Below are 15079 nucleotides of genomic sequence, written 5' to 3' on the forward strand. Positions count from 1 at the left end.
GAAAGGGTAATATCCTTCTTATTAGAATATCTAATAAGAAGCCAGGTTAAAAATAGAACACCTTTACTTTTCAAAAATGAGTTTTAAAAGTGGCCTCAATATTTATAATTGAGAATGCACTTTTACACACACACACACACACACACACACAGTGTTTGGTGGGTGTCATAACCCAGTCCCAAATCCTTCTGCACTAAGAGATCAAGGCAGGTCTATTAGGGAGGTAGTTCACAGTTTACAGCCCTTGCTTTTTTTCTTTGAGACATGGTTTCACTCTGTCACCCAGCTGGAGTGCAGTGGCACAATCATGGTTCATTGCAGCCTGGACCTCCTGGGCTCAAGCAATCCTCCTACCTCAACCTTTTGAGTAGCTGGGACCACAGGTGCACACCACCATGCGTAACTAATGTTTTCATTGTATGTAGAGTCGGGGTCTCCCTTTGTTGCCCAGGCTGGTCTCGAACTCCTGGGCTCAAGTGATCCTCCTGCCTCAGTCTCCCAAAGTTCTGAGATTATAGGTGTGAACCACCGCACCCAGTGGTCCTTGCTTTTCAACTGTCCAGTGAGACACACCTGTCTTTATCATTTGCTATCATTTATTCCCGTGCCAGGCACTACACAAAGAGAACTTTTTCTCTCTCCTTTAAAGGTAAAGAAACTGAGGCTTCGGGAGATAAAGAGCCTGGCCGAGGACTGCTCACCCAGGAAGTACGAGAGTTGGGGTAACCCCTCACAGATTCTGGGCATGTGTTCACCTTTCCACCGTTTACCACCTATGTGACCTTGAGCCAAAAGGGGGACACCAACAGGGCCTCCACAATGGGGTAGGCAGGAAACTTAGCTGGATTGTCACATTGGGAGCTCAGCCCTGTGCCTGTCATCAGTAAACATGGTAACTGGGAAGCCTCAGTGACTCCCCGGGGCACAGGCCTTCTGTCCATGTACAATCTCGCCACCCAGACAAGTTATCCTTCCTTTGGGATAAGAATCAGACACAACCTGGAGGAAAATTACCCATGACATTTTCAGGTTTTCTAGAGACACTCATTTCCATAACTTCCCCATTTTTGGCTTGCATTTCTATAGTGTTTCAAGGGCATTTTTTTTTTTATATAGCTAGATAGAGATAGATATCTGGGCAAGATCAAATTCGCGTCAAATCCTGACATCATCAGGAATGACTCATGGTATACATTTAGAAAAACATTCAAAGACGAATGATCAAAAAACAGCAATCATGAGAAACCCTTACTCAAATACAGAGCTATCATTCTGATCTCCCCAGATGAGGATCTCGGTGATGGAGCGGATGGTCTCCACTAGCAGGTTCCGGTTCTGTTCTGTGACTGTGGTGTTTTTGGTCAAAACGTGGTACAGATATCTGAGAGAAAACAGAGAATAGGAAATTAAAGGTTGCCAACTGAAATGCAAGCCAAGTTCAACGACCATTAGCAATACTTTGGAGACAATGCAGCGGTGCTTTTTCAGGTTTGGGTAGTGCAATTTCCCATTCAGATTACACGTAACTCACAACCCAAGAAAAATAGCAGACGATGCTTTAAGGGTTAAACCAAGGACACACCAACACAGATAGAGACAAAAAAAATTATCAAACTCTTGAAGTCAGCTACTCTCAAACTGCAGTGTGCAAAAGAATCACCCAGAGAACTGGATCAAGTGGGGGCTCCTGGAGCCCCCTCGGAGATTCATATTCAGCAGGACTGAGGGAAAAGCAGGCACAGCCTGTTTCACGCGCTCATTGTAGTGCTGATGCCATCAGAACAAGTGGGGACATACGGCTCAGGCTGGATGCCTAACAGAAGACCTGCAGCCAGGCTAATGTTGAGATTCAGAGCAATAGAGCCACAGCTTAGGAAGGCTGGATCCCAGGGCAGATGCTGGGGCAAAAATCACATGCAATTCCCCCTGGAATGCTCACTATCCCTCCTCAAGTGCAGTATGCCCATCAGACCTTATGGCTCAAATGATATGGGTGGTCTGCAGTCCAAGGGCAAAGGTCTTATTTGCTGATAATAGACTGTTAAATTCACAGAATTAAATGGGCTGGCTGGGCACGGTGGCTCATGCCTGTAATCCCAGCACTTTGGGAGGCTGAGGCGGGTGGATCACCTGAGGTCAGGAATTCAAGATCAGCCTGGTCAACATGGCGAAACCCCATCTCTACTAAAAATACAAAAATTAGCCAGGCATGGTGTTGAGTACCCATAATTCCCACTACTAGGGAGGCTGAGGCAAGTAGCACTGCTTGAAGGAGGCGGAGGTTGCAGTGAGCCGAGAGTGTGCCACTGCACTCCAGACTGGGCGACAGAGCGAGACTGAATCAATCAATCAATCAATGGTTGGAGAGACTATGGTGCTGTATTTCATCTACCCAAACAGGCTAGGATGCCAGGTGCTAGAGCAGAGACAGGTAGACATTGTCCAGTCCTCAAGGCCTCTTTGCTAGTAGGGGAGACCAAAAGAATCACCGAGGCCAGTCCTGAGCAGTGCAGGTACCAGAAGCCTGGCTGGATGCCCTGGGAGTGCTGTCAGGCACAGCTTTTAAGATGGCTTCTCCAGGGCCCACAGAACCACGCAACTTCACCTGTCAAGGGAGCTCAGGCTTGAGAAGGAAAAGCAGACACCAAGAGAAAGTGACTCAGGAAAAGTCCCCTCCCCTCCTAGTTTCTTTATGGCCATCTTCAGTTTAAAGAGCTGAGGGTCTGGTGAGAGCAAGGAAGGAAAGGGCTAGATAGGATTGTCACATCTATAATTTCTAAAAATGGGTAAGAGGTAAAGAGGAAGAACCTTGAAGACGGAACAATAAAGAACAATCTGCTATTTAAAGAAGCTGGGGGTTATTCATTAATACTGTTATGTTTATTATGGCTTATAGACATAGTATAAAATCAACCATTTATTTCTTAATTAGAAATTGTATGTGATTTTTAATATGCAGTAATGAGAAGAGCCCCGCAAAAACACAAATCCTCAACCATTTGTATCCAAATCTACCCATGGGGCTTCAGGTCGGGGTATGGAGCCAGTTCCCCTGTGTGATTAGGGAACTCAAACAGCACTTGAACTACCCCAGGATGGATCGCTGGAGGACCTACTCCGAAATCTATATCTTCATCTTGCCTCAAGTGTGTCTTCCCCAAGAGTTTGGAAGAGCAGTTTTCCTAATTGCAGTTCCCAGGCATCCTGCATCAGAATCACCCTTGTAAACTGTCCCAGACCCATGGAATTGGACTTCCGGTGCAGGGCCCCAGTCCCACTGAAGTTTTACAGCCACTGCACCACTCTAGCTGTAGCCATCAATGACACTCTCCACGTAGGTCACCATACGCCGGACACCCCGCCAGTGATAAGGCATCGTTGGCGGTGTGGGGGAAGGGCTGACTCTCCTTCACTCTGGAATTTTCTTCTGTGTACATCTATTACCATCAAACATTATACTCCTAGCCAGTAGGAGGCAGCAGCTTAGGTGAGTGGGTCTGCCCTGAAGATCCCCAATAAGGAGAGGAAATTTTAAATTCTTTACGACCACGTCTGACTTCAACTGACGGGGCTTTCTGCTTAGAATGTCCTTGCTGTCCTTGTCAACCAGGAAACTCTGACCTATATTTCAAAGCCCAATTTGGGCATCTCTTGGTAAAGCCTTCCCCATCGCCCTGCCAGGTGGATTTAATTGTTCCCTCCTCACGGGCACCTCTGTACCCATATCCATTTGCTACTGCACAGCCCACCCTCCTTTGCAAAGATCTGCCTCCCTTACTAGACCTCAGTTCCTCAAGGTCAGCACCATCATCTTATTAACCTTGGTGACCCCAAACGTCTGATACATAGTAGGTGTTCAATAAATGCTGAAGGGGGCAGGGATGGTCTTTGTGAACACAACTTAGATCAAAGCATGCACAACTACTAAACATAAAAAGGGCCGGGTGCGATGGCTCACGCCTGTAATCCCAGCACTTTGGGAGGCCGAGGTGGATGGATCACGAGGTCAAGAGATCAAGACCATCCTGGTCAACATGGTGAAACCTCGTCTCTACTAAAAATACAAAAAATTAGCTGGGCATGGTGGTGCATGCCTGTAATCCCAGCTACTCAGGAGACTGAGGCAGGAGAATTGCCTGAACCCAGGAGGCGGAGGTTGCGGTGAGCCGAGATCGCGCCATTGCACTCCAGCCTGGGTAACAAGAGCGAAACTCCGTCTCAAAAAAAAAAAAAAAAAAAAAAAAAAAACATAGCCAGGGATCCAAATGCCAGACACGAAAGTGACAGCGCAGAGCTATGGTGAAGAGGTCAGGCTTTGGAGTCTGCAGACAGACCTGGGCTTGACCTCTGGCCCTGCCACTTCCTGCGGCCTTGGACAACGCGCTTCACCTCTCTGCAGCTTAGATTCTACACAGTGGTGGGAATAGTCAAGGCTTTCTCACTGGGTTGTTCCAGAGAGGCAACATGATCATGCACAGAAAGAGCCGAGCACGGCGCCTGCCACACAGCGAGGACTCAACAGAAGCAAGCTCAGCTGCCACTATGATTAGATTACGGTCATTGTGATGGGGGCCATTATTCATCTTATTAATCCATTATCCAAAGAATATTCCAGGAACATGGAAAAGAGATCAGGCTAGATTCAAAGAGTCAGGGAAAGAGGACTTCAGGGGAGGAGTTGTGATCGGATGGTTCAGCGAAACCAGAGCAGGAAGTAGAGAAAGTCTGGTATTTCCTGAGAGGCACTAGAGTATATGGTTAATTACACTGGTATAATGAGATCATATGGTTATCATAGACACTGGAATGCCTTGGTCTGAGCACATCTCCATCACTTATTAGCTGGGTGATCCTGAGCAAGTTACTTTCTCTCTGTGCAAACCTCAGTTATCTCACCTATAAAATGGGAACAGCAATGGTACCTAAATACTTTAGTATCTACCTATTTTGCTGCTGTTGAGAGATAATGGATAACTAACCTGGCAGTTACTATGTATGATACAAGTGCTAGCTATTGTTATCATTGCTCTCATTAAATAATCTCTGGGGGGAAAATCCTAGTAACTACCAGAAGGCCCTTATAGGCAGAAAGGGCAGGGCAGTAAGTCCTGAAAAGAAGATTCAAGGAGCCCCCATGTGCCTGGTTCTCTGCAAGGGCTTCATGTGACCTGCAGACTCACAGTAACCTGAAGATGTACACACTATTGCCACTGCACAGGCCAAGACTGCAAGTGAGGTTTGGGGACGTTCAGAAGCTCGCCAACAGCCCTGGGCCGGGAAGCAGCATCTGAGGGTTCCATTTGTTTCTCGGCCTCTCAATACTTGGTGTTCTTTGCCCTGGTCGGTGGCGCCATCTGCTGGGTATGTAATGATACTGCACGGGGCTTTACTGCGTGAATGAAGCTGGATGCCCGTTCATACATGTTTATGGACTGTTTGAATATCTTCTTTTGTGAGGTGCCTGTGCAAGTTCTTTGCCCATTTTTAAAATTAGGCTGCATGGCTTTTTCTTGCTTGCTTGGTAGAGTTCTTTATATACTCTGACTACAGATCCTTTACTGGAGATGCATATTGCAAATACTTTCTCTGACAGTGGCTTACCTTTTCGCTGTCTTTATACTGGTCTCTGGATGAGTGGAGATTCTTAATTGTAATGTAGTTCAATTTATCAATCTTTCCCTTGGATGGTATTTCTTGTTTCAAACTTAAGAGGGTCTTACCTAGCCCAAGGTTATAAAGAAACGCTATTTACCTCTAACAAAGTTAGTGTTTTACCCTTTACATTTTGACTTCGAGTCCTTCTGGAACTGATTTCTGTGTATGATATGAGGCATTGGCCAAAATCATTTTTTTCTATATGGAAATGTACTTGACCCAGCACCATTTACAGAAAAGGCCCTCACTTCTATATTGCACTCCAGCCCCACCACTGTCATTAATCAGGTGACTACCTGTGCGGGTCTCATTCTGGAAACTCCAGTGTCATTGATCTATTTGTTTCTCCTTGTATGAAGACCATGATGTCTGATTACTGCAGCTTTACAGTAAATCTTGCCATGGGGTAATTAAGTCCTCCAACTTCTTTCCTTGTTTTTCAGTATTATATTGGCTATTCCTGGCCCTTTTAATTTCCATATACATTTAAAAATCACCTTGTCCATTTCCACAAAAATACCTGCTAAAATTTCCTTAAACTTGCCCTACATCTCTGGCTAAATTTGGAGAGAACTGACATATTTCCAATAGTGTTACATTCTGATATTTACAGCATTTCCTTCCACGCTCACTTGACAAGAGTCTTGCAGATTTTTTGTTAGATCTACTCCTAGGTAGTCGATATTTTTTAATGCTATTGTAAATGGTATTGTTTGAAATATTCGTTTTCTAAATGTCTTTTGCTGGTATATAAAAATACCCACTAGATTTCAAGCTTCAAAGTTCACTGGGGGTTACACCTTCACCTTGCTCGTCCCACAATGCCTTAGCACACCGTTTTACACAATGTTTGAGGAAGAGATGCTCAATATACATTTGCTTGAATGTAATGGAGGGAAAAGGCTGAATGGATTAAGATTTAATGTTTTAATGCTGTATCTAATTCCAGGGCATTGGAAGATCAAGTAATTCAACCACCTCAGCAATATAAACATTTTAATAACTTTTTTTTTTTTTTTTTTTGAGAGGAAGTCTTGCTCTGTTGCGCAGGCTGGAGTGCAGTGGCACAATCTAAGTTCACTGCAACCTCCACCTCCTGGGTTCAAGCGATTCTCCTGCCTCAGCCTCCCAAGTAGCTGAGATAACAGGTGCCTGCCACCACACCTGGCTAATTTTTGTATTTCAGTAAAGATGGAGTTTCACTATGTAGGTCAAGCTGATCTCAAACTTCTGACCTTGAATGATCTGCCCACCTTGGCCTTTCAAAGTGCTGGGATTATAGGCATGAGCCACACCCCCAGTTTTTTTTTTTTTTTTTGAGCAGCAGTCTCACTCTGCTGCCCAGGCTGGAGTGCAGTGGCATGATCTTGGCTCACTGCAGCCTCCGCCTGCTGGGTTCAAGTGATTCTCCTGCCTCAACTTCCCAGGTAGCTAGGATTATAGGCGCAGGCACCATGCCCAGCTAATCTTTGTATTTTTAGTAGAGATGGGGTTTCACCACATTGGCCAGGCTGGTCTCAAACTCTAGACCTCAAGTGACCTGCCTGCCTTGGCCTCCCAAAGTGCTGGGATTACAGGCATGAGCCACTGCGCCCAGCCCATTATAACCTTCTGATTACAAAAGTAACATACACTTTAGAGAGGTTAGAAACTTTGACAACAATGAAAGAGAAATGGCGACTGTGTCGGCCAGAGATGACTGCTGCTGGAGTTGTAATATTTTCCTTAGGTCTTTTTCTTCGCTATAGATATTTACATAGTTGAGGTCGTGTTGCATTATCCATTCCCATGCCAATCTTTTTTCCCACCTCAGCTAAAACAAAAGCACTTTTTTGGTTATTGACAACTGTTTGCAAATATCTGTAATGGCTACATAGTATGCCATTTATGGACAAGCACAGTAGCAACTCTTTTGAAGGGGTTTAAGATTCCTAACCGTTTGAGTGATAACAATGTTGCTACGACCATCTTTATGTGCAAAACTCTGTCCTTAACGCAGAAAAGTTTCAAAGGATAGAATGATTACCTTGGACACTTAATGGCAACAAATTAAAATTTTTCTCTTATAATGATAACCACTGTTGCAATGATAATGTTTTCTCTCAAACTGTGTATCCACCTCAGTAAAGGTTGAAGCTTCCTACTACTGCCAGGCTCTGTCCAGTGCTTCATTTTATCCTGGAAACATTCAACTCTTTGGGGTTGATGCTCTGGGAGCTGAGGCACCTGCACAGGGCCCCGGTGCAGCACAGGGGGTACTTAGGTTAGGAGCAGGCAGTCTGACTCAGACCCCATGATTATAACCCTTCTAGGAGTATAGAAATACAAACAATGTAGTAAACAGCAATTTGATTGGCCAAGCATTTACATGAAGTTTTGAATGCCGAACATACAAAAAAATGAAATAGATCAATCACAAACCGAAAAGGCATGAATATACTATCAGATCTCACAGAAATTCCTTATAAGGGACTCTTACTCCCATTTGTCTGACAAAGAGCCAGCATTCTCATATCCCGAACAGGAGCCCTGCAGATGCAGTCTCAATATCCAGCCTTCCCCATTAGCTAACTCCACTGACTGATGAACTTCGCAGCCCAAAATGCCTGGAGAAGAGAAACTGCAACTAACACACTCGAGGTGCATCACCAAGGACGACGGACGTAAACGAGTCCTGCCTCAATAGACTCTGCTTTCTCAAGAGAGTCACTGATTTCACAAGTTAAACCACTACTAATAAAGCCCCATCCCCTTCAAAAATTAGCAATTCCGTTCATTTCAGAGAAAGAAATACTAGATCCAAGTTCATTTCAGTGACAGCATTTTCTGTAAGTTTTATGCCTTGTACCATAATGTGCTTATTAGAAGCTCCTAACTGAAGATTTTGAAATGTATATTCCCAAGCTGGGGCATGAGAAAGGATACGTAAAATGACAGGAGGTCTGCGGCGGAGGGGTTACAAAGTTACCCCCCAATGTACACATAGCTCCAAATAACAATGTCTCAGGTGTGGTAGAGGAATCGGGGACACAGAGCCTGTATCTGTCTGGCCTGTTCAGCACTCTGGCAGAGGCCCTGCAGACGTTCCCCAAGGTGTCCCACTCTGTGCCCTGAAAATTACCATCTGGTCAGTGTTCAGCCTTCTGGCCAGCAGGACAAGAAGCTTCACGCAGGGTGGAATCAGGCTACAGGATTAGAGATTGTTCACCGGCAGTGCTTCCCCTGGTGAATCATCCCCCACAGATGTCAAACAGGGCCGGTGAGTGAGACGGGGCCGGGAATGTGCAGGGTGTAGGCAGGGCTTTTAGCCCTAGAGACAGTCATGGCTCTGATGCAGGCGCTGTGACCAAAACTGGAGAGAATAAGCAGTTGTTGGGAAAAGGCTGGCCTTTTCTGAAAACAGAGGTCTTCCTCTCGTTCATCCTGTGACAAATATTTGTTGATTACTTACTATCTGCCAGGTCCTGTGCTGGCATCTGACAGTACCCAGCTGAACAAGCCATACAGGCCTTCATGACGCTTATGTTCAAACTGGGAGAAAACAAAAAGCTACGTAACAAAGGAAGACAATGTCTGATAGCCAAAGGACAGGAACCCCGGCCAGCTTCCTGAGGGTCTAACTCAAGTTTGGGATGAAACTTTAAGAATGTAGAGGAGATAACAGCCAACCCACTCTTTGGCGATGAGAAGTATATAATAATGTGTTAACTGTGTGGGACAGTGTGAACCCACAAGAAAAGTTAGAGACGACAGAAAATTCTTTTTTTGAGACAGAGTCTTGCTCTGTCACCCAGGCCAGAGTGCAATGGTGCGGCTGACTGCAATCTCCACCTCCCAGGTTCAAGTGGTTCTCCTGCCTCAGCCTCCTGGGTAGCTGGGATTACAGGCCAGCTAATTTTTGTATATTTAGTAGACATGGGATTTTGCCATGTTGTCCAGGCTGGTCTCGAACTCCTGACCTTAGGTGATCCACCTGCCTCGGCCTTCCATGGTGCTGGGATTACAAGTGTGAGCCACCATGCCCAGCCGACAGCAAAACTTGTTGGGTGAAGTCACCAGGGCAATTTTTAGGGAAGAACTGGCATTTCTGGGATACAGCTAGGCATTTGAATGGGCAGGAAGAATAGAGCAGGGGAGCTCAAGTGGACGTGCCAGGTGTGTGTGTGAGTGGTGGGCTCCCAAGACCACCAATGGGAGACACACCTGGATGACAACAGCTGCTACCGTAATTCACCAGAGGAGGGCAGCAGCCCCCCAGGTGAACGCCCACCTCCAGTCTGGTCCTCTTCCAATCCATTCTGCCAGCTTCGGCTAGACCACAGCCTTCCTGTGGTTAAAAACCTTCATGGCTCCCTACTGTTCTCACATGCAGTCTGAATTCCTTAACAGGATTTACAAGGCCCCTGGGGACCTGGCCTGTGGAGACTCTCCCAAGCATGGCTCTGCGCTGGGGTCCTCACCTCCCCTTCGCCCCATGAACACTCCTCCGCTGAACCACCTGAGTTCTGCCAATGTGCCCTGCTTCCCTTGTCCTGCTAGGCTTTCTCAAATGCCTTTTCCTCTGCCTGAGACATCCTTCCTTCCACCTGATCCCCTGCTGCCTGCTAACAACTACTCACCCTGTAGGTAGGTCTCTATTTAAACAGTGTCTGCCTACCAAGGACATTCGTGACTCACCGTGCTCCCCAACTAGACGGTGGGAATGGAGTCTGGAGCACCCTGAAGGCCTGGAACAACTCAGACTTGACATAGTGGGTGCCTAGGACCCATTATGTACGACATGGTGAAGATGGAATTTTGAGAAAATCAACATGGCAGTACTGTACCCCAAGCTCTAACACTGTCTGTGCTACCTCGGCCAAAACTTGAACACCCCAAGAGTAGGTGAGCATCTGTCTACCTGCCATGTATCCATTCCCCGCCTTCTTTGGGTAATAACCCCTGATCCTCCCATGGGAACCACCCCTTTCTCTCATTCTCTGTCTACTAGCTTGAGTAGAGCTCATCCCACCCTTGCTCCAGGGAAGGCAATATGAGTGAGGCTTGGCCAATCAGAGCCCCACACACCTTTGGCCATAGTGACAGCTCAGGGGTGGCATGAGACCTCGTTGGTCCAGGGATACTCAATTCTGGACTTCTGCTGGCAATATTAAGAAAAGAAGCTCTCTTTTTCCCCAGGAGTGCTAAGCTGATATGATGTAAGCCTGCAGTCTGCCTGAGAACGACACCAACAGGAAGAAGGTAGAGCTGAGAGATGGAAAGAGGCCGATTTCTGATGGCTCCAAACACCTGGATTCAGCCATGGTTTGACCGGGACAGATCATTCAGTGACAGGAGCTATTCAATCCATTTGGGGCTTAAGGCAATTCTAGCTGGCTTTCTGTCACTTGTAACCAAAAATCTTGACCCCCACACAAAGGGGACCAGAATGAAGCCATGACACAAACACAACCACGTTCTACCAGCTGTAGACATGCAGTCCCTGGTAAATATGATATTTCAGTAGGAATCAAGTGATGCCATCACTCAGGCTTCTGCTTGGTGGTAGACATTTGTCAGTCAATATCACAGCCTTGCCACTAGCCTGGGCAATAAAGCACCCATGGTGTGTAGCAAATAACCTCTTGACTACTTCAGTCTGCCTGAGCTACATCACTAAAAATGGTAGACAGAGACCACAGGTGTGAAGTTTTCTACCATTCAGCAAATGTAAAACCCTAACAGAAAAATTCCTTTCCAGTTTGCAAGCTGGGAGTGTTACAAAGAATACGGTAGTTAAAATGGGTTTCCAGCTCTCTGTGCTATCTTCTCAATCTTTCTGTAAATCTCCAACTGTTGCAAAAAAGTAAAGTCTATTAAAAAAAAAAAAGAAGTTTCCAGATGTCTTCTGTGGTTTAAAAAAAAAATCAAATTCTTTTAACTATCTTAAACTTTTCCTCTCCACTCATACTGCCCTAAGTCAAGGCAAGAGTGTATTAGGAACTGTCACTTGTCAGTGGTAGGTTGACCAGTTTACACTAGTTTGCCCAGGACTTTCCCAGTTTTGCCACTGAAGGTCTCATGTCCCGGGAAACCCCTTAGCCCAGGCAAACCAGGATGGTTGGTCACCCGAAGTGTCACATAAATTCCAAGCCCCTTCCTACTTCCAGCCTGTTTCCCACAACTACCAGCCCCCACCTGGACATGCCACAAAACCTCCAGGGTCCAGGTCATAGTGCTCTGCCTCCCGTACCCGCTGCCCTCCATGGAGGCTTCTGCTCATTCTTGGAAAAAACTGCACTGGTGTCTCCTCCTGAAAGCTCCCAAGAAGGGTTCCCACAGAACCCTGGATCCATGGCAATGCCAGCACTTGTCACACTGTACAGTCACTGTACAGTCACTGGCTCTACAGCTGTCTCCCCCACCAGCCTGCAAACTCCCTCAGGGAATGAGCTGTTCTGTACCCAAGACCCAAGATGTTTACTAACAGAGTCAAATGCAGAGTGGCACAAGCCCCAGGGAGGGCATCGGCTGTTTATGGCCCTATTTCCAAGTCACTGGGGGATCTTCTCACCACCCCCCCCCCACCAATACACAAACCAGAGGTTTTTGCAGCTGTAATGTGGACTAAGCTGATCTGCCCGATTCAGGGCAGGCAACTCGGGTTTCCAAAGAAGCATCCAACAGACATGTGATCTAAACAATGAACCCAGGCAGTTCCCAGGATACAGCAAAGGAACCAGAGACCGTTTACCATTCCCTGCTGGCTGGCTGGCAAAGATGCCCCATTGGCGATGAGACTCAACCGAGCCAAAAGTGTCCTCAAACAGACTTATCGAGAAGTTCTATTCAGAAAGACAGTATAATGAACACGAGCTCTGGAGTCAAATCCTGGCTCTGCTATTCTTCAGCTGCTGTCACACTGGGGCAAGTCACTGAAGCCCCTTGAACCTTAGTTTCCACTTGTGTAAAATGGAAACAATGGTTCCTGTAACTCACAGATTTGTGAGGACTAATGGAAATAACACACAGGAAGTCCTTAGCAAGTATCTGGTACAGAATAAAGCATTTGATAAATTGATAAATTAAGGTAATTTAAAAGTGCTAGAGTCAGGCAGAGTTAGGTGAGAGCCTGCAGGTACGTGAATGCTGGCAGAAGGCCCAACCTCCTCTGGATAACTCCCCTCCCTTCCTAGGCCACTCCGCCCACTCGATAAATTCCTGAAATCCTTCAACCACTCCTTTTCCTGCCCAGCTGCCCTCCCATTTGAGATTCCTGCCTCCCTACCCACCCCATCCTGGTCCCAGGCCTCTTTCCTCCCCTTGTCTTCTCTTACCAGCTCCAAAAGTGCCCCTCACCACACAGTGAACCCTCCTGCTCCCCAATCTTCAAGACTCACAAACGCTTACTAAATGTTGCTCCATGCTAGAAAGGTCACAGCTGAGAATTGTGGCCCTGCCACTACCCCTACCCCACTCCTGGGGACACATGAGAAGTCCTATCTAATTTCCTCCCACCAATCCCTTCCACAGGCCCCATCTCCCTTCCACTGTTTCCCACCATATCCCTAACCCTATCCTTCTTCCTCTCTATTAGTAGTCTCAGGATCTCCCTCTGGAAACCTGCCTATTTCTTGACCCTGAAGGTTTGTCCACTCCCCTCTTCAGCATCCCCACCATTTTCCTCCCTAAAGTCTTTCCCTTCACTGAGAGCTCCATTTTTCATCATCCTCCACACCTGCCCCCAAATCCCGCGTCTTGGCCTGCATGCTCTTCACCTGTCGCCAGTTCAATCATTCATTTTTTCACTCTTTAAGGAAGCAGTGCTGGATGCTGAGAATACAGCTGTGAATAAACCAAGCAGTCTCTGCTCTCCTGGAAGTGCCAGTTTATTAGGAGACAGAAAAGAAGCAAATATAAACAGAATGCCTGCAGAGAGTGGAGAAGAACTCAATGAAAGCAAGAGAAAGAAAGATGTGATGGATAGTAATCGGGACGGGGAAGCATGTTAGGTAGGGTGGTCTGGGAAGCCTTGTGGAGCGGATAATAAACGACTATCACTATTGGCCACCTACTATGTAACTACTGGGTCAGTCACTTTCTATTTCCATTACAATGTTCACGATTCCCATTTGCAGATGGGGATCTAGAGGCTCAAGAGAGGTGAAGTAATTTGCCCAAGGTCACACAGCCAGTGGTGGTGTCAGGATTTGAACACAGGTGTGGCTGCAAAACCAGACTCTTAATTTCTGTGCACTCCTGCTCCCCAAGACCCTGTTTGCCACTTGTCCTCTCCCAGAGCTATAGAGTCATTTCCAACTCAGAGGTTATCTATTTTTCACCATCCTCCCCACTGGCCCCAAAATCCTGGGTCTCAGCTTGCATGCCCCCAGCTTAGACTCCCCTCGGAAAATAATCTGGGTTTTTTCTAATAATTAATGCCTTTTATCGAGCAATTGTACATGTTCTGAGCTTAATGTTCATTCTCTTATCCAACCAACCCTCAACACAATGGCATGAAGCGGGTGCTGTCACTCTACTCCTTTTACAAGTGGGGAACCTGAGGCCTACGTTCACACAGCTAAATTCGTACCAAGATCTGCCCGACTCCACGACCCAGGCATTTGACCCCTAAGCTGTCCACTTGAAGAAGTACCCCGCCAGCAAACTTGGTGGACACTGTCAAGAACAAAGTCTGCGTCCATAAACTAAAATCGCATCCTCTCGCTTTACAGGTGGGGATATTGAGACTCTGAGAAACTAAGCGACTTGTCCAAGGTCACACAGCCAAGAACGACGGGGTCGGGGTTCGAACCCAGGCACCCTGACTCCTGAGCCCTCGCTCTTAATCCCCACACGGGCTTCCCTGGGCGCCCCTCTCCGCCTCTCTCACGCCTCCCAGAGCCCCGACCCGGAGCTCGGCGCCCCCGTCCCCCTATGCAACCCCGCGGCTTCCCGCTACGCCCCCCACACACTCACTTGAGGTGGTCCAAGGAGTGGATGTTGCGAGAAGACTTGCCATGGCCCCCGCCCACCCAGCTCCGCGAGCGGCCAAACATGTCGGCGGCCCCGACCCGTCTCTCGTCTCACGGCGTCATGCCCAACCGGCCAAGCGGCCCAGGGCCCGCGGCGGCAGCACAGGCGGAGTAGGCGGCCGCAGAGGTGGTAGAGGAATCGCCGGCCACCTTCCTCCCCGGCCCACAGCCCCGCACTGACATTCAGCCGGAACCGGCCGTTCGACCGCCGCGCTTTACGGCCGCCGCCGCGTGGGGCGCTGGGAAATGCAGTTCACCCGAGAGGCCTTAGACAACGGGACTCCGCGAACGGACTACAAGGCCCGGCGTGCATCGCGCAACCGCGGGCCTGCAACCATCCAGAAGAGGCGGAGCGAGAGGAGGAGCGACCACAGAATCGTCTGGAGAGGTGGGAATGGGAAGCTTCGGGA

The 15079-nt window shown here is 47.5% G+C and overlaps 1 protein-coding gene across 5 annotated transcripts in view; it reads right to left on the bottom strand.

Moving 5' to 3' along the window:
* The window catches only part of CLEC16A (C-type lectin domain containing 16A), a 236214-nt gene extending 221367 nt beyond the window's left edge, over positions 1–14847 (bottom strand). For 3 of the 5 annotated variants that reach the window (XM_012453201.3, XM_064362502.1, XM_064362501.1), the window contains exons 1-2: positions 14614–14696; positions 1253–1381 (exon numbers count right to left, since the gene is read on the bottom strand). In XM_012453201.3, the coding sequence (XP_012308624.2) occupies positions 1253–1381; positions 14614–14693 (209 nt within the window). In that variant the 5' untranslated portion in view covers positions 14694–14696. Of the gene's footprint in view, positions 1–1252; positions 1382–14613 lie in introns of all 5 variants that reach the window. The other 2 variants (XM_021668004.2, XM_012453204.3) reach the window with 1 other exon arrangement.
* Positions 14848–15079: the final 232 nt, after the last annotated feature.

The sequence above is a fragment of the Aotus nancymaae genome, unplaced genomic scaffold (genome assembly GCF_030222135.1).
Source record: "Aotus nancymaae isolate 86718 unplaced genomic scaffold, 86718_ANA_hifiasm-v0.15.2.pri h1tg000049l, whole genome shotgun sequence".
Lineage (NCBI taxonomy): Eukaryota > Metazoa > Chordata > Mammalia > Primates > Aotidae > Aotus > Aotus nancymaae.